Raw genomic sequence first — 21,072 nt, forward strand, 5'->3', positions numbered from 1 at the left:
TTCAGACATAAAAACCATTTATCAAAAGCACTTTAGCAGAAGCAGTTTTACAGCTGTCTTACATACTTAAGTAGTGTTGGACAGGTGAACTTCTTTAAAATAATTTTCAGCTACCTACAGGAAACAAGTGGCTCCTCTCTCCTCTGCCATCAAACTTGATACACCTTAAACATCAGATAAAACAAAATGCAGGCCTTTCAAATCCCCAGGAGAATACCCTAACGGCGTGATATAAAATACCAGCTCTACTGAAGAGCTGCCACCCACCACACAGTGGCTGGTGCTCAACTGAATGCCATTCACGTGTTAGGTGACTTGGGCTTTAGAGGAATGGATGGGATCTAGGTGACCCAAACCTGCATTCAGACACCTGTTTAGCTCAGCGGGACACAGGAGGCTCCAGCCACGCTCAGACATTGAGGAAACTTTAAAACTGAAAAGGAACATACACTTATGTCAAGCACCAAAACCATCTGTCTAAATTTAGTGTCAAGGTACACAAATAGGAAGCTGATTTCCCTCAGCTCCTCATAGAATCATAGAATCTTCATGGTTGGAAAGGACCTTTGAGATCATCGAGTCCAACCAAACAACCTACAATCTCTGCCACTAGAGCATGCCCTGAAGTGCCACATCTCGACGTTTCTTAAACGCTTCTAGGGATGGTGACTCAACCACCTCCCTGGGCAGGCTGTTCCAGTGCCTGACCACTCTTTCAGTAAAGTAATTCTTCCTAATATCTAATCTAAACCTCCCCTGCTGCAGCTTCAGACCATTTCGTCTGGTCCTGTCCTTATTCACCTGGGAGAAGAGGCCAACACCCACCTCTCTCCAACCTCCTTTCAGGTAGTTGTAGAGGGCAATGAGGTCTCCCCTCAGCCTCCTCTTCTCCAAGCTAAACATGCCCAGCTCCCTCAGCCTCTCCTCATATGACCTGGTCTCCAGACCCCTCACCAGCCTGGTAGCTCTCCTCTGGACACGCTCCAGCACTTCAATGTCCCTCTTGTACAGAGGGGCCCAGAACTGAACACAGCACTCGAGGCGAGGCCTCACCAGTGCCGAGTACAGAGGCACGATCACTTCCCTGCTCCTGCTGGCCACGCTATTCCTGATACAAGCCAGAATGCTGTTGGCCGCCTTGGCCACCTGGGCACACTGCTGGCTCATGTTAAGCTGGCCGTCCACCAGCACCCCCAGGTCCTTTTCTGCTGGGCAGCTTTCCAGCCACTCTTCCCCAAGCCTGTAGCGTTGCTTGGGGTTGTTGTGACCGAAATGCAGGACCCGGCACTTGGCCTTGTTAAGCCTCATACAGTTGGCCTTGGCCCATCGATCCAGCCTGTCCAGGTCCCTCTGTAGAGCCTTCCTACCCTCAAGCAGATCAACACTCCCACCTAGTTTGGTGTCGTCTGCAAACTTACTGAGGGTGCACTCAATCCCCTCATCCAGATCATCGATAAAGATATTAAACAAAACTGGCCCCAAAACTGAGCCCCGAGGGACACCACTGGTGACCGGCCGCCAAGAGGATTTCACCCCATTGATCACAACTCTCTGGGCACGGCCATCCAGCCAGTTTTTAACCCAGCGAAGAGCACACTTGTCTATGCCATGATTCGCCAGCTTCTCCAGGAGAATGCTGTGGGGAACGGTGTCAAAGGCCTTACCAAAGTCCAGACAGACAACGTCCACAGCCTTCCCCATGTCCAGAAGGCGGGTCACATGGTCATAGAAAGAGATCAGGTTGGTTAAGCAGGAAAGGGACAGACAGACTCCTCCAGAGGGCAATTTTGATCCTAAGAGCTCCTACTTAATTACCACCCAAATACAGCTAAAAATAAAATACCACAAACTTTTGCTTTGCAATTTATTTATTAAGAAGAAACATATAAAAGTGACCACAAAATGGGATAAAAATATTTAAACATTTTGAAGGAAAACAAGTAAGGTAAGTTAAACAAAAATTACCTCACAATTGGGAAGGAACTTTCAACATGTCATATAAAACAGTATCCTAAAGCAGCGAGAATAAGTATTGGATGCAATTACAGCCTCAGTATCTATCTTTCTTTTCTTCAGCCCTATTCAAAGCACTAAACGCCTGCGTCTTCCAGGTAGTAAAGTGCATATTTCTTACAATAGGGACAAATTCAGCTAACGAAGGGAAAGAAACAGAAAAAACAACAAGAACAAAAAAAACCCAAAAGAACCAACCAAAACCCACAAACAGCTGCTTAGTCTTCAGTGAAGTATGCCTCCAGTCCCTCCAGTTCTGCATCAGCTGTTGTATTTGAAGAGGTGGGAGTAGAACTTGAATTCATGCTTTCCTGACTATTACTTTTTTGTTGAGAGTTTCCTGAATTACTCAGTTCCTTCTTCAGTTCTCTACCACCACTTAATAGCCTTTGACTCTCTGCAAAATACTGATTAGGATGATTCAAAGAAAACCCAATGTCATCAACCTGCACAGAAAAGGAATGGAACAGCGAGTTATTACATTTATTTCAAAAAACAGAATTTTTCACATTAAAGAACAAATTAATTAGCAATTTAGTAAGTTCCAATTTTGCTGAAGAAAAAGGCATCGGTTTGTAAATACTGTCCTAGTAAATATAAGCATGACACAGATTTACTTTCATCACAAAATTTCTTCCTTCATGTTAGAAATAAAATGACTGCTTTGGCATATTCAAACAATATTTCACACTGTCTTTGCTGTAGTAAAGAAAAAAACCACCCCAAAACACATAAAACAACATAAGTAAAATGTCATACCTTTACAAATGTAGGACGATTGAACCTACACCTTAAAACAGGATTTCCCTACACAAAAGAGGGATGGAGACAAGTCTAGAGCGTAAATGGCAGTAGAGAATACTACTAAAAGTTGTAACAACTGCACAATATAAATCTAGATCTTAAGCATCAGTGTGAAACTGTGAATGGAAATGGGTAGCTTCACCTCTTTCCGTGTTTTTTTCAGTAGCCACAAATGCAACACTTACAAGGCAGCAGGCTAAGACAGAAGCCCAATAGATCAAGCTTATCTCTGCTCCATCAGTGCCAACAGCAGCATCCTGACACTAGATGCACAACCAATACCAAATAATGTTTAGTCTTCAGTGGAAAACAACACAGAAAACTAGCATAAAGGTACAGCATATTTTTATTGCTCCATTCTACTAAGCAGGCACATTCTTTTAGCTCCGTAATTATTTGATAAATGAACATTCAATTGATGCTTATCAAATATTTCAAATCAACAAAGCTTTTCGTTTCAAAAGGAAGCTGTTTTGACATATTCACCACAAATCTCAGTTATAACCTTTCTATCTCTTTTGGGGGACTCAGAAGTTGGAAATGCTTACTTTAAAAGGTGCTTCCACCTCATATTCAGGCAATCTGCACCCTATATCTGCCTGTCAGATAATGTGAATACCAGGAACATTTTGAGAAAAATACTGTTCTTTCATAACATTGGAAAATTTCCCAAACCTGGCATACAATAAACCAAGGAAGACGAAGAGCCTTACACTGGTAATTTTCTGCTCCCGCTATCTTCCCTTTTTCCCAGAGAGGTGGGGCCAATTCAAGCATAACAGGCAACTTTGCACACACGCAGTGTTTCATGAGGACGTATACCGTGGCTGATTTAATATGCCAAAACCCATCAGTTTAAATTTCATTCATTTGTGAAAAATCATAAAGCAGAGAATCAATGTGCATTTTAAAGGGAACCCTGATTCAATGCATTACCACCGCCTAGCTTAGCTCCATCAGAAAACGGCGACACCTATAACAAAATCTAATTCAGTCTAATTCAGACACGAAGACGACATTAGCAACTGTAGTATGCGACACTGCTTGCAAAATCTAAAAAAAATAAGTGAAAACAAGTAACAAATACCGCAATATTCATGCAAACAACATTAGCATCGTGAGTTCATTTGGAATATAACTTATTAACACAGGCACTAGCCAGTTAGGCGTTCTTATTTATTCTTAACACTCAGGCCCTTAAAAGAGTAGCTTTATACAGTGGATTTATACACAATCAGATTTCAAAGCACTAATTATTTCTACAGGCAAGCTGTCACGAGAACACTTATTTAACCTACTTGTAGTTCATATCCGATATCATCAATCTCTTTTACTTGACTGCATATATGTAGCCAAGATCTCCAAAACTGTTGGTCTGGAAATATTTTTCTCTATTTTGAGTTGCCATTCAATTCTATCAACTAAAGTAAAACAAAACATTGACATTATTGTGACTGTGGAAGGCATTCCTCATTCCTTTGACTATTTTCTTTGGGTTATGGCTACACTGCTTACGTTTTCAGGGTGTGTTACTTCCACGTTTGCCTTCCACATTGTCCTCACTTTAGTAAAATATAAAACTTATCTAAAAGGGATAATCAACATGAAATAGCTTATTATGAACCCAAGTACAAATATCAGAACTCCAGTTATGATGCTTTTCATATGGCTTAAAATCCAAATTTGACCATCAAGAAAAATACTTAGTATTTTGGTAGTGTTTGATTGAATGCTTACTCTAGTTACTATATGAGGGTAGTTTATTCTTGATTCTTATTAAAATATGATAAAGTTTGAAAATATCCACCCCACAGGCCATTCAGTCACGATTCTATCAAGTCAAAAGACCTTATTTTCTTCACGTATATAGGACAGCTTGTCTTTATCAAATTATGGTGTTCTTATTTAGAAAATAACCTTCCCAAAAAGGAGTATGCCCTAATATCCCAGAATTTGAAAAATATGGTAAAACCATTCACACACTACATGTAGTGCTTTCCCTTCCCACACTTACTGAAAGACTTAATAAATTGCATATGTGCACATTTCCTTAACAGATTAGTTCCTGCCTGAAGACAATACGCTGGACCACACAAATGATGGTTGCTTTTGTTCTGTGGTTGTGAGATAGTAAAATGAAAGTTTGGGAGGGGCATAGCATTAAAGCTAATAAGCCCCGTTTACACGGAATATGCAGAGAAGCAGCTTTTAGGTAAGCTGTGCTATTTGAACCAGTAGCACTGAGGTGCAGAGACACACACCCCACCTCCCCAGAAAAACAGATCTAAACATTCTCACTCTAGTGCAGCTGGATTTATTAGCATAGTCTCAATGCCAAGCACTAGACTACCGAAGCCAACAGCAAAGCTGCTGCCAGTATAAGACGGAGTAGAAACTCGAGAGAGGATGATGGAGGGGAGATGCAAAGACATAGTGTGCAAACGACCCTGTGAACTTAGAAAAATACCATAATCTTAAACAAGTCTCCACTACAAAGTCATTCAGAGGAGATCTAACCCACATATGCACTGTAACTTTCAAGAATTATAGGTAACACTAACAACTCTGCCCAACGCATATCAAACACTTTCTCAATGGAATTTTTACATAATTGAAGCTGAAATTCTCCATGTGAGACAGTCCATTATTTCTAGGAAAATTTTACTTAAGATTGTTCACCTATTTGAAGGAACAACAACAATCACTGTTATGCTGATTGATTCTTCAGAAATTTCCTTCACTGAAGAGCTCTGCTAATGATATACAGGAAAGCAAAGGTTTGATTGTGTGACTCAGTGTCACCAGCTCCAGAGACATATCTTTTGACCAACCCATGAAAAAAAAAAAATAAAATTACTAAAACATATAGTTGTAGGGACAGAAAAATCATTCCAAGCAGGCTGGTAAGAAGTTTAGCAGCTAAATGCTCTAAAAAATATTGCCCTTATAAGTATGTTTCATTAAAACTACAGAAAGCACCCTTCTGTGCATTCTGCTTTCTCTCACTGAAGTAAAAGACTTATCAACAGCAGAGGAGAAAGACGACTCTTAGCACAAGCAGCAAAGACAAATATTTATATTAAGAAAAGACTGAAAAAAAATAATGCTCTTCTGGAATTTGCCATAGAAGAATGGAAAGACAGATTTCCTAAAAATGCCAAATCTTTGGCACTGTGCTCATTTATCCTTTGACGAATGTTGACTTTAGGGTCTATAGTCATCTTGGGAAAATATTATTTCTACTGACTTAGCTTTACATAAGGCATGTGTTATTTAAATTTTTAATTATATATAATTTTCAATTTCCTGTTTTATTATTTTCTAAGACTGCAAGATAGTGTTACTCTTAAATTACAGCTGCCAAAACAACACTGGATACAGGTTCAAGTACGTCTTTACTATACATTCACACATATGATTGCTGGAAATTTAGGGAGACAAACACATCCATTTAAATCAAATATGAAAAACAGCGAGAACAAAAAAGTCAATGTTAAATGTCTCCGCGTGGGTCATCTAATCCTCATCCATATCTTTAGGAAGCCTGTTCTATTTTCTGATGTTTGAAAGCGATGTTTCAATTTTTTGAGTTGTGGAGAGAACAAAGCTATAAGATGGGCCGCACTCCACTGCTTTTTCTTGACAACAAAGAATCTAGAACCACGGAGTAAACTGGTTCTTTGAATCAAGAAATCACGCAGGAGATGGACTGCAGCCATTTGTTATCTTACAATTTTGCGAAGGATCTTACTTCAATATGTCACAGAAGCTTACAATTAAGCAAATGGGAAAGCTTCGAGAATGTTCATCTCTATTTAAAAACTAATCACGCATGAACAAAGACACGAAAAAAAAACAAGTGAAAACTAATGATATTAACTATGTAAGTGCTGGAAGAGTAGTTTTAGCTAAACTTCTTGGACCCATTTTTTTAAGATACATGTCAAAATACCAAACGTGGATGGGTTAAAAAGCACAACTTGTTTAAAAACGGGATATTGAAAAAGTTAAATGGCTTGAAATAGACAGAATTCAACAATATTGACATTTTCAAGAAGAAAGCATAACCTTTTACTGCATCTTGTAACATTCAGGGGATTAATAACATCAACACATAAATGAAGAAAATTACAAAAGAAGATGTGAAGTAGATTTTAAATTATTGAAATGAAAACTAACAAGGCAAGACAGCTAACGATAGATGTGAAAACTGCAAATAGTCTCCAGACTTCATGCATGATTTCCAAGGCAACGATGGCGACTATAGTTTAAGAAAAATTAGTAGCTACTTACATCGTGCGTCAACTCGAAGTACTTCTGACAGGCCAGCTGGTAATGCATGCCCTTCACCAGTTCCAGGATCTGTACAGAGGGAGAAAAACATAAGGGATTCAGAAGCAGCACACGTACATCTTTTTGATACTTACCATGACAAGGCATTTCACAACAGCCTTGTATATACCTCATGGAACTTTGCAGCCCATGACATCTTTGACATGCGTGTCCCTTACTAATAACTGACAACGCTTACACATACTATCATTTTTTAAAAATACCCTGGCTATATTAAAAACAAGATAAAACCACAGGAAGATACACCCAGTCCTTAAAATGTAATTTCAACACTCTTAACTTCAAGAATAAGTTGAATCTATATTTTGGTACTATAATTGTGACAGTTATTGTCAAACTATCATATTGCAACATCTCTTCCATAATTGCAGACATAAATTTAGTAATTCAAGTGGTTGAAGCATGAAGCAATCAAGGACACAATTTGTATTTTATTTTCCACGTTACCAGTTCATGCAGATGCAGAATAAAATACTATTGTGCTCCCATCAGGAAAATTTAATGCAAATCCTTTAGACAAGTATCTGTGAGAGGGGAATGCTTTTACCTTCAATCAGATTGGTCCTTTTTAAAATGAAGTTATTTCTAGTCAAGCTCAGCAGAATATGTGTGTGAATAGCCTGTTTTGAACACCTATTAGGAAAATCATGCCATCTTTTGTAAATACAATTTGCTTCCCAATTCTGCTTCAGGTAATCTCTTCTGTGCCGCATAAAGTCCCATTCTTATCACCAGAATGCAGTGCCAGTTGAAATTTTTTAAAGTTTCATCACCTCCTCCCTCCTTTATACAATCAAAATGTATGCTCTCTCTGCTTATCAAACAGAGAAAATTGCTGGAATTAAGAGATAGCCTCAGGGGAAGGAAAAATAGTTTTCAAGAAATGTTAATATCAAGCCCCTTTCCCAAGGTTGACCTTTATGTCAAACACGGCAATACGCTCCAGCTTAAGTCCCTGCTGTACTCATTATTGGATGCCACCTTGTATTTATTGACAGATGTATAAATAAATTACATCTGCTGAATGGATAAAAACAGCAACACATTGCCAGGAAAGTACTTGGCCGCATTGTTTCTCTGTAATAGCCCAACTGATTACATTTCTCTCTCTCCTTCCACCTCCTGTTACATCTTCTGTAAAAGATCAAGGCCAGGGCCAACTGAACAATTAAGTCTGAAATCTGGCACTGTCTCTCTCTTTCTGTGTATTTCCTCTTCCCTTTGAAATTGACTGAAAACAGTATCATGTTAAGTAGGTAAGGACTGAAGAAAACTCATTTATTCTGAACATTTCCATTACATATTACCTTATTTTTCCTCTATTCCTTACTACAAAATCTATACCATGCAAAAGAGCTATCTCTGCTTTTAAGTAAATGGTAACCATGTTATATGTAAGTACTTTTTTTTAAAAGTACCTTTCACATAATTTGGAGTAATAATCAGAAGACGTATATGCCTGTTGTGAGTTGAAAGAAATATTCGTAATGTTCTTTAGCATTCAGACTTTTCTAACATGAACTTTCCAGCTGAAATAAGTAATTTAATCTAGTTCATAAATAGTTTAGGTTTTCACAAAATTACTCTTCATTTAATCAAGATTATACCTAATATAAATAAAAAGTTGTCTAACTTCAGGTGTAAAAATACTTTAAGTCTCAGAAGCTTAAGCGAGCAAACAAAAACTTAAGTATGGACAAATTCTGAGTATAAACCCCAAAAGTTTAAAAGCATTGAGGTTCCCCAGTAATTTAAGAGAACTTTTTGAAACAGGTGATCAGTTAGAAACTAGTCATTCTGTGATTTAACTTTTCAATCACAGACCACAAAGTTATAGCTGCTTTTTGTATCAATGATGCCATTATCCAACTATCCTGCAGAGTGGAAAAGACAAGGATTATCAAATCTAGATTTTGATTTATTAAATCACAATGATTCACAGGTTGCGAGACGAAGCTGCTGCTGTCTTCTCTGACAGTTCAGCATAAAAACGCTAACTTCAAGTGACACATATCAGAAGAGGGATCACTGACCGACACAACACAGATGATGACAGAATAAAGGGGCACTTATAAATAAATTCCAATTTTGTAAGAGAGATTATTCTGAGCAAACTATTCTGAAACTGTGCCCATTTAAGCCCTTGATCCACCCTTGGGAAAACCTCCACCCACCTGTAAGGTCGAGAAGAGAACTTTATTGAAGCGATACCGCTGACATATGAAAGCTATAATGGTCATGTTATCAGAGGTGGCTTTGAGGGACTTTGAATTCTTAAAGAGCCACCATGTTATTTTGCAGCAGCTTGATCTTTATTGCCCAGCTACACTGCAGTTTCACCAAGGAACTACTGTCCCACTCCCTCTAGACTCCTTCTCAGACCTCTCATGAAGGTTGCTGTTAGATCACCACACAGATTTTTCTGCTGTACTACTATGAAGACATGAGTATTTTGGAGAACAGCTGTTAGAGGAACTTCTACCAGCATTCTCTAGTGAGGTTTGGTAACTAGGTCTTCACAACACTTCTTTTCCTCTACATTGATAGGGCGCTCCAAAGAACAGAATGCCCACCAGAACAGACCGAGGACTTTCATCCAGTTTGTTAAATTTATTAATGTACATGATGCTACTGGCGGTCATCAACTTACTCCTGCTCCTTTACCCTCTCCACCACATCACCTCTCCAACTTTGACTGGTTTTCCAAGTTCAGCCAAATTTGACAGGTAGAGATGCCAAAGCTATACAATTCCTACACATTGATTACAAATTGTGGTTGGGTGGAAAAAGCCAGACCAACATTTGTGGCTCATTCAGGGAAAAGCAGTTGTAATTCGGCTCCTACCCATTCTGAGAGGCAGCCAGAGGGCAGCCAAAATAGCACATATATAACTTTGAACTGGCCACATCTGATGGGGTTGAGGAATAAGGGGCATATTAAACATATCCAAAGAAGAACAGATTTAGTAGATTAACTGGCTTCAATATGGAACAAGTTGCTAAGAGAAGAAACAAAAAAAGGTTAAAAATTGCAATAGAATGGAGTCCAGCTAGAAAGGAGTTCCCTATGTGAGAGAAACTAACAGTCCTGTATTTAAATAAAACAGAATTATAATTCATAATAAACATTACCTTTCCTATTGCATTTGTACACATAATGAAAGGAAGCTTGCAGCTGTTTTTTACTAGTGCTACCCAGAAACAGACCTCCACTCAAAACTAAGCTAATTCACAGCAGCAATCTTTTGCCTCTATGTATATTAAGACATTTACACTAAATTGCTTTATTTTGCAAGTAAAGGGACATAGTCAAGGACTCTTTTTGTTAGTTCTTATGTGCCTTTTCTTTCACTGCCATCTGCAACTTGCTTTTCTGATGTTGCTTTACTGACTACTAATGAGGTTAAGATGATGTTTGGCAGCTGTGCACAGCCACCTGCTTTATAGATCCTCACATTCAAAGCTAAGATGTTGCACAGCAGGATAGTTTGGGCTCTGTAATTATCCATTGTTATTTTTACTTACTCAAAGTTAGTTTGTTTTATTTGAAAATTGCAGAATTACCTTATATTTTCAAAATGAAAAACTTTCTACTCTAGATTCAGTTAAGTATGACTCATTTCTAACTTTCTTTTTATTTCAGAGGTGACTAAAGATATGACTGGGTGCAACTGCTGGAGTCTATCTGAACACATTTCATTGTTCTCCTGTTTCAAGTCAGCTTTTGACCACCCCAGCATTAAGTCCTACACCAGGACTCCCCGATGCCCTTTGCTTCTTGGTCGGTACAGGCATCTGTCCTTTTTGCTGCTTTTGGGGATTCCCTTTATATTTTAAACTGAAGGTTTCATGTTTATAATGTGAATGTACAGTAGAATTCTCTCAGATTTAAGCTGTTTTCCCTCAGGGACTCACAGGCCAGAAAATCATTGTTACAGCTTTGCCAGAGCTCCTGTTCTTTTTATACTCCTTGACTTCTTTTGTAGTGAAGAGTACTTGATCGCACCATGTTCAGCATTGCACGTGGTAATAGTTAGGGCACCATTAACAGATCAGTTTCTCCCCTGCGCTTTGCATCACAACTGCCAAAACCCAAAACCTACTTGTATTACATTACACTTTATAAAGGTAGAAGGAAGAGGCAGTCATGATACAGAAGAAGGTATTTTATTAATGTCTCTTAAAAATACCTATATTTTCTCCTCCATTTTTAATGTGTAGGTTTTCAAGCTTGAAGTTCTTATTTAATGTATGTCAGTAAGGAACTCATTAAATACTTAGCAAAAGACTAAGTGAATGTCTGCATGAAAAGAGTATGTCAATATGTGCCTATATTTGCTGCAGCAACCCCTGGGCAGCGTATTAAATGAAGACAAACATTAATTTAAGCCGCGTTAATTTTAAAAGGAAACAGCTCTAATGCTTGTTGGTTTTGTTTGCTTGGTTGTGGGCTATTTTTCAAAGATTTATACCATCTACAGCTGAAAGTCAACGGTGTGAACGTCGAAGGCAAGAAGGTTTAATTCACCTCAGTATTCCACTTCTCTGATTTCACATAGTTCTAAAATAGCACTATAAAAATGTACATTTTATGATTACTAAATTTTTTGGCTATTTTTCAGTGACGCTTTTTCATTTAACTGACAAATCCTGCATGAGTTTACAGCCACCTATTTTAAAAGGCAGTCGTGTCTGGTTTTAGATATGATAGATAACCCACATTCATCTGTTGCAAAGAAATGCTGAGTCAAAGCCTGGACTGTTATCAAGTATGAAAGCAAGCATCTGAAACGCTTTAAAATAAAAAAAAAAAAGTTAGAAAAGAAATAAAATTGACGTATTTGCTTCATGTACATTCTAAGTTTGCAACATAACAGTTTCTGCAACAATGAGCTGCAACATTTTTATTTTGTGTGTTTGTTCTTTGTTTTCCTGATTTCTCACCCTGAACTGTGTGCTTAATCCCTTTGACTTTTTTGGTGTGCTTGTTTTTTCCTTCTTTCTCTTCTATATAAAAATTTCATGAGTAGCTTAATACACCATAAATTGAAGCTGCTGAAGTGTGAAGACACAGCCCCTGATTCTGTCCACTCATTTGTGCCATCTGAATACAAACCTCATTCCTCCTCACCTTCCCCAGGTAAACCTACAATTGGGTAAATTTTTAATTTATTTTACCATGTATAAGGAAAGAAATGGAAACTCAACAGGCAGGGATGAACAGACAGTAGAAGTGCCTTCCACACCAGCAGGGTCCATTTAGGTTAATTAACTGCTCCTGGAACTGAAGTCTAAGATTTGACTAATGAATTTAAGTACTTCTAAACTGGATGCACTGGATTAATGCCATTCATCTCTCTAACAGCAAAAAAAATATGCTTTTTAACTCTACTTTTCATATTATTTCTTCTAAAAGGCACATTTGACTAAGCAGCAGCACAAGTTGCCCAGAGAGGCTGTGGAGTCTCCATCCTTGATGATATTGAAAACCCACCTGGACACAGTCCAGGGCAACAGGCTCTAGATGACCCTTCTCGAGCAGGGGCATCGGACAAGATGACTTCCAGACGCATCTTCCAAACTCAGCTAATCTGTGATTCAACTGTATGGACAGGTGCTATCGAGAATTGAATTACATCCTTTCGGTGGTTAGAATGTCAAATCCAAATTTTAAGAGATATATATTCTAGTTCAACTTTGAATAAGTTTCTAAACTAATAAAACATCTACTTTATGTACTTTGAAATGTATTCTATATATAATAAAATCGATCCACATACTCTAAAAGTCTTCCATATTCTTATAGCCTTTTATTATCGAACAGGTTAGCTGTGCTTCTCACCAAGTTTCTGCATCTCTCAACATTCTCTCAAGTTGTTTTCCTATGCTGTTTTTTTGGTTTACTGTCACAAGTCCATCCAGCAATTCAACCTTTACACGTTTTTTCCTTACCATTACTTATACCAGATTTTTTAACAGACCACTCTTATTTAATCACATACATAACATAACATTACAATCTCACTTGACAATAGCCAGATATACCTCCTTATTTCTAATATTTGTTTCAACTTTTCAGCAATAAACCTAAGATTGGGAAAATTTAGTAGTCTGAAATACTGTAACTCAATTTTTTAAAAATAATTAGTTTTAAACCATGTCATGTTAAGATGTTGCATGTCATCTTAAGACGTGAAGCCATGTCATGTTAATACTCTACGATATTCTACCCACTGACGGTGTCAGTAATACTAACACCACAGCACCAATAAACTCACACTACCAGAAAAGAAGCTGTTCAGCTTATGTGTGAAAGCAGTCCTAGAGAAATCAATAAGCATGTTCATACTTGAAAAACAAACCAAATACAAGACAATTAAACAAGGCACACATTTTAGCTGAGAAAATAGAGGGTCTAGAGAGTATGTCAGAGAAAGTATAATCTCAGATAAAATGAGGGAGACAGACATACTCCTAACACGCAACTATTATTGATAAATGTTCCCCGTCTATAGAAAAATATATGGAAACTTTAGGCATTCATATTTACACAAATCTACACCAGACTGCCATCTTTGTGGCAAAGATTTCCCTTAATAATCTTACTTTCAAGACTTTTACACTGCCCACTTTGAAAGATTTAATAATTTCAAAGCATTTACAGGTTTTGATATAGTAATGACAATTAATGGGGTGAAATCCTCTTGGCGGCCGGTCACCAGTGGTGTCCCCCAGCACCCGGTGCTGGGGCTGGTTCTCTTTAATATCTTTATCGATAATCTGGATGAGGGGATTGAGTGCACCCTCAGTAAGTTTGCAGATGACACCAAACTAGGTGGGAGTGTTGATCTGCTTGAGGGTAGGAAGGTTCTAGGGAGGGACCTGGACAGGCTGGATCGATGGGCCAAGGCCAACTGTATGAGGTTTAATAAGGCCAAGTGCCGGGTCCTGCATTTCGGTCACAACAACCCCAAGCAACGCTACAGGCTTGGGGAAGAGTGGCTGGAAAGCTGCCCAGCAGAAAAGGACCTGGGGGTGCTGGTGGACGGCCAGCTTAACATGAGCCAGCAGTGTGCCCAGGTGGCCAAGAAGGCTAACAGCATTCTGGCTTGTATCAGGACTAGCGTGGCCAGCAGGAGCAGGGAAGTGATGGCGCCTCTGTACTCGGCACTGGTGAGGCCTCACCTCGAGTCCTGTGTTCAGTTCTGGGCCCCTCTGTACAAGAGGGACATTGAAGTGCTGGAGCGTGTCCAGAGGAGAGCTGCCAGGCTGGTGAGGGGTCTGGAGACCAGGTCATATGAGGAGAGGCTGAGGGAGCTGGGCATGTTTAGCTTGGAGAAGAGGAGGCTGAGGGGAGACCTCATTGCCCTCTACAACTCCCTGAAAGGAGGTTGGAGAGAGGTGGGTGTTGGCCTCTTCTCCCAGGTGAATAAGGACAGGACCAGACGAAATGATCTGAAGTTGCGGCAGGGGAGGTTTAGATTAGATATTAGGAGGAATTCCTTTACTGAAAGAGTGGTCAGGCACTGGAACAGCCTGCCCAGGGAGGTGGTTGAGTCACCATCCCTAGAAGCGTTTAAGAAACGTCGAGATGTGGCACTTCAGGGCATGCTCTAGTGGCAGAGATTGCAGGTTGTTTGGCTGGACTTGATGATCTCAAAGGTCCTTTCCAACCATGAAGATTCTATGATTCTATGACAATAACTATCGGAGAGATTCTGGACAGTGAACAGGGAGTCTTAACCTACCACTTGAGAAACCTGAATGATGTACAATTTCTAGATCAAAGGTATAATGCTTTTTTAAAATTTCTTGGCAGCAAATGTGTAAGGGTACCATGTTTTAAGATTTGAGTTTAATTATTTATTTATATAAATATTTAAATATTTATATATAAATATAAAATAAACAAACATATAATAAAATTTAAATAAAGAAATAAATTTAATTAATTTATTGGGGAAAGAATCCCACCACAAAAATCCACAAAATCAGCATTCTAAGTAAAAATATGAATTTTGTGAAAAGAGGTAAATTAATAAATACGAAGTGCCACACAATATCATCATAAATTAAATATTTATTATAGCCACAAGTCAAAAAAAGACAACAGTTGAAAGTAGAATTGCTGAAAGAAATTTTAAGGAAATTTGATGTACCAAATTTCACTGTAATAATAAAATGAGTATCACATGAGGTTTGTCCATATCAAGAGTATCAACTGTTCTTCTATTTTTGTTTCCATTTTATACATTTCCACAAAAAATACCAGCCTAATAAAATCTCTCTTATTTAATCTCTTAACTAATAAAAGATCTCTTATTTAAACATTAGTTGCTCTTATTTAATCCGAACTTACAGAAGCACTACCATGAAAATGACTGACATTAGGGCAAAATTCTTCAGCTGAAAGCGAAAATATTTTTAGTGCCACCAAGTGATATAAAATTTCTAATATTAGATCATCAGAAGGGAGGGGGTGTTTACCCTGTGGTGCGTTCAGTTTTTTATTCATGGAAACACGTAGCCATATCAGGGGCCTAGGCACAGTCTGGCTTATTTATTTCCATCTCTGTGAAGACTCTCCAGTCGCCCCAAACACTGAATTTGTTAGAGAACATTGGCTAAAGTTCAATGACTCAATCAAAATCTTTAATTTAATCCAATTATGGGAAAAGGCAGCTTTTTAAATTAAGAGAACAATTCTACTAGAAAGAGCATTCTTTCTTCTTAAGTTATCTACTGCTCATTTACATAAGCATTTTTCCCTAAAGAAAAAATGGTAATTGGAGCAAAACCATAAAGGATGAGGCTAGACCCTCTGTTTCTCCTGACTGTAGAATCCTCGACTAGAGAAGGTGCAGTTTACCACAGAGAATCATCTACCATCTACACTGGAAAACAAGGAGCCTCAAGGACAACTGAAGCACTCAATCTAAGTCCTAGCAATAAATTGCAGGAACAGGCAAAAGCTTCAGGTCCTGAAAGGACAGACAGGGAAAGCCCTGGAATCAGAACTGAAATCAATGTGCAGCACAGGTGATTTGGAAAGAACAGACAGCATAAACACCAAATACAGCAAGGGAAACACGTCCAAACCAACAGGTTGCTGTTTGTGATTTTTTCCTGAAACAACCAAACCCACCTTAAGCAATTGCCAATCAACTTGTGTCGTGGTTTAACCCCACCTGGCAGCTAGGACCATGCAGCCGCTTGCACAGTTCTCCCCCCTCCTCCCAGAACGTTGAAGAGAAGAGAGAGAAAGGAGGGTAAAGGAAAAAAAAAAAGAGAAAGAAAAAAAAAAAAGCAAAAAAGCAAAAAAAGCAAACCAGCAAACCCTCATGGGTTGAAATAACGACAGTTTAATAGAAAAATAACAGAAAAATGAAAACAACAATAATAATAATGCTAAAAGAACATACAAGATAAAATAATACAACAAAAGTCACTCTCACCACCCAGTGAGCTGGTTACCCAGCCCGTCCCGAGCAGTGATCCTGGTTTTCCCCCACCCCAGCCAACCCCCATTTATATACCAAGCATGACCTCCATGGTACAGAATATTCCACTGGCCATTCCATTGTTCTGTCTATGCTCCTTCTCAGCTTCTATGGGAAGCTGAAAAAAGTCCTTGATTTGTATAAACATCACCTAGCAACAACTAAAACAACATGCATTATTGACATTCCTTTTATACCAAATCTGAAACACAGCAACCACTGAAACTAAAATTAACTCTATCCCAGTTGAAACCAGGACAACTAAGACAGTGGCCTGGACTTCATGATTCAAGGACGTCCTCAGATAACCTGTGAAAGTTATGGGAGAACCAGGAAAACGAATGGCATATGTGGTTGCTGATGTACTACAAACCCAAACCTTCTGATGGTTTAAAGCACTGTGAACTAACTTAATGGAAGATAAACCACCACTCAGGAATCTGTATTCCCTTGATGAGCACAGTCTATTCAGGAATAAGCCATGTTTTTTGTGCTGATAGATAGCACAAAGATCATTGAAGAGAAACACATAAAACATCAAGAGAACCGCCCTATGACAACCCCCAGGACTATCATCAGAAAAAAACCAAAAACAAGTCCTCAAGATTAGTTCGTCATCAGGACCTTGATGAATATTTAAAAATGTTGTGAACAAATAGAAAGGAAACACCCTCAAACAGTAAAAGATCTGATCCAGACCACTGCATATGAACTGGAGATAGTAAGCGTTCCAAGAGACAGCTATGAAACATAAGAGTTCCCAAAAAAAGAAACGCAAGCCTCCAGGCACTGCTGATAACAGTATGTGCTAAGTCTCTGTCAAGCTCAGACTTGAATATCTGTATTCACACTTGCACAAATTAAGGTTAAGACACTGGCTCTGTTTTATTTTGGGTACAAAGTATCCACCAATAAAAGCCTTTTCAATGGTTTGAGGTGCCATGTCTTCTCCAGCCCCTCTGGCCAGGACAGCATCAACATCCTGACTGATGCTTCTGGAAGGCTTGATGAGTTTCCAGTCAATGTCTGTTTCAGAATGAGAATTTAATCTCAGTAGGGAACAGAAATTGTTGAGCTTTCAACCCCTGAAAATGAACTTAGCTTAGGAGAGAAACATTTATTACTCCTCACCTGAAGAAAGAAGCATGATGTACTCCTCTCACAAATACTAGAAAAGTGCCCTGGAGTATCTAGTTCAACAAAAACTATGGGACTGTACAGAACTTTCAACAAAAGCAAAACATTTGGTGAACAGAACTGTTGGTGGAAGTTCTGAAGATCTCATGACCTTGCAAACAGAGATGCTCCTTGAGACCTAGCATGATGATGCCTGTTAAAAAGCTCATCTGTTTCTGTGACAATGACTATGTAACAAATTTGCACACTGTCAGAGAAACATATTGTATTTTAGGGCAGAAACCATCCACTCAAGGTCTCCTGGGTAGATATAGGGACATTCTTGAAAAGAAGCATGCCTTACGCTTATAGCATGTAAGGAATCTGTAGGCCTGAAAACATTTAGTTTAGGTGAAAAATACGTTACTAAATAAAACAAAGATTGACCTCCTAAAATTTAGACATCACTATAAGCAAAAACCCACAGTTCATTTTAAGGATTAATATTATCTCAAAATGGAGAGAATTGGTGAAGTAAAAAAAATAAGGATTCTATTGTTCTGTTGCAACTACCATCAGGCGAAGGTCATATTCCTAGAAAGGCAAAAAAGGAAGCAAGTGCCCGTTAGTTCAAAAAAATAATGAACAGCTAAGTTAAGATGCTGCTGTGAGACTGGGTTCTCACAGAGGAAATGCCATAGCTAAACATTGGAAAAAAAAACAATAAAAACAAACATTTATGTCTGAAGGTGACGGATTTCCATGTAGCCAGTTGTTGGTTGAGTCAGTTCAGTAAGTCATATCTTCTCCAGTCCAGTAAATGACTACGAATTATAGGTAAAAATCATCTATTAGGAGGACAGTAACCTTGACATACACCAAGTAAAAAAGCGGTACCCCAGGCCGCAAGTTATGACCAGCAGAATATTTCCTGATGTTAATCAAAGATACCTTCTTAAGAAACTTTTAAAAGTCAAACATGAGGTAGTTCAATAAGGATTGGGATTTGGACAGCAAACTTGACCATATTATAGAATTAGGAGGTCTCGGCGTAGTGATCAAATCCCAGGTTTCCACACTGAAGCAGCCTGATACCACAACTGTCTTGGATTATTTTTGTGCAGCAGGATTGTTCTTGCTGAAGAGAAATATCAGAGGAAAAGCTTAGAACAGCTTCCCCAATTAGGGAAGCTCACAGCAGTCCCACAACCTGTCCAAACCAGGAACAGAAATACTGGCATTTCTTGTTAGATTCCAAGATGGACGGCTCAATTCCAGAGTGCCCCATTCATAAAAGGTGACCATTCCACACTGCCTGCAATCCATTAAATATATAAGTCTATATACTCATATATATATGTTTGGTTTCAGTGACCAGTACGTTACTTTCACAGGTCTTGTAGTATTTTATTTTGCTGATACAGATCATGGTAGTGATATTATACATGCTGTAAACGGGGAGGCTGAAAGGATGAATTGATTCAGGAATGGCAGGCCTGCTGTGTTACCTTTCACCATGATTTCTAGAATGGTGTCATTTGCACTCAACAGGGACTGCAAGTCTTGACCTTTCATCTGAAATCCTTAAAGCAACTCCTTAGCTGCAGAGAGAACCATGCATCACTACTAACCTGGAAAGCAGAAGCCTAGTATTCACATGACCACTGCAGGGAGTATCGTAACTCCCTCAGTAATACCATCAAGAAGTATACTGGGAATCAGTTGAGCAAATAATAGTTGGTTCAAAGTATTTTTGCAAAGATTTCACACAGAGGCTTGCAGAACAACAACAAACCGAGTTTTCAAAAACCATCAAGCCTGAACCTGGCTAGCTACCTGCAACCAGTATGGGTTGTCTGTAAGTTTTCATAACATTTGGACTAAACCAGAGGGACATGTTCTGATCTTCCAGTTAATAAAGAGACATGATACAAAACTACCAGTTAGGAAGCTGATCACCGGTTTTGCAGATAAACTGTTTAGAGGAAGAAAAGTGGAGGCTTGGGAGCCCAGAAAGAAGAGGGTGAAGATCCTGGAAGCTGAGGATGATCCTGGAGATCAGAGATGCATGGAGATGAATGCAGAGGAACGCTCTGAGACCACAGCTTGTAATGCCTGGGACTGTTAACCGCATGCAGCCACAAAGGAGGTATTGACGTGACTTTCTGCTCCATTCTCCCAGACAAGCAGCGGTTCCCTTGCTGGGAAGGAAAGTTGAAACCTCAGTAAATACAACAACAGGGTGGGGAGCAAGTGAGGGACTGTGTGAGATAATCAAGCAGGGGTATAGTTCTAATCTCCCTGATCCTTAAAAAAAACACAAACAGAAAAAGCCCTCAAACCAAACCAGTACCCAGATCCGCTACAGGCTGTCATTTACTCTCACCTGTGACACCACCACACATATTTGTTAATGATGCAACTGCTCCGTACGCTGTCTTTCATTAAGCGGACGTGAGACTTCCACTCATTGTCAGAGTCCTCATTTGATCTGGGGTTAACAGGAGGTCTAACAGACTTGAAGTGTACCATTTGAGTGAATGTCAACTGGGAAAGCAACTGCATCAGGCTTTGAAAGACTGACAAACCATCCACCCCTACTAACCGTTCACTGAACTAAAGGAAAAACAACAATTCTGACACTCAGCAACTATCCCCAGCATCAGAGAAGACTCTAAAAAGCCACAGTTTGGACTGAAGGATCCTGAACTGTAATTAGTCATGCAAATGTTACTGGAACATGCAAATGTAGCAACGAGGAGTGGTAGCAATAACATCTGTTTGAGATCTTGGAGACAGATGTGAACCAATCAATCTTCCTCCTCCTACTGAATATCTCAAAGACAGTCTGCTGTAAATGGTTCTGAAAATCCGGCCACAGCCAATTTCTTTTTTATTTGTTTTCATTATTATTAGTTTTCGGGTGGAGGGTGGCTTGTTTTGAGTTTGTTTTGGTTTAACACTAGGAGTGGCCTCTGCAGAGCCCTATACCCCAACTGCACTTAAACAGTCAGCACAAAATTTGTGAACAGCAGTGTCCATTTCCAGGGAAAGCAAACACTGATGGAGACAGTTTTTCTTAAGTCACTTTTGATTAGAAAATTTAAGACTCCTAATAAGTCCCAATCCTACTTTACAAGGGGAAAAAAAGAACAAAACACACACACACACAAAACCTAAAACCCAATTAAAATCAAGTAAGGAACTGTTAAATGCAGACACTGCCCCACTGTGCAAATTCACTGAAGAAATAACGTCTACTAAATCCCACCCACACAGAGCAAGG

General features: G+C 39.0%; 1 protein-coding gene across 2 annotated transcripts in view; it reads right to left on the reverse strand.

Annotated features, from left to right (window-relative positions):
* Positions 1–1,859: 1,859 nt before the first annotated feature.
* Positions 1,860–21,072, reverse strand: part of PRIM2 (DNA primase subunit 2) — a 116,623-nt gene continuing 97,410 nt past the window's right edge. For both annotated transcript variants that reach the window (XM_054195757.1, XM_054195756.1), the window contains 2 exons: positions 7,111–7,179; positions 1,860–2,459 (listed from right to left, as the gene is read on the reverse strand). In XM_054195757.1, the coding sequence (XP_054051732.1) occupies positions 2,232–2,459; positions 7,111–7,179 (297 nt within the window). In that variant the 3' untranslated portion in view covers positions 1,860–2,231. The remainder of the gene's footprint in view (positions 2,460–7,110; positions 7,180–21,072) is intronic.

Source organism: Rissa tridactyla, chromosome 3 (assembly GCF_028500815.1).
Source record: "Rissa tridactyla isolate bRisTri1 chromosome 3, bRisTri1.patW.cur.20221130, whole genome shotgun sequence".
Taxonomy (NCBI): Eukaryota; Metazoa; Chordata; class Aves; order Charadriiformes; family Laridae; genus Rissa; species Rissa tridactyla.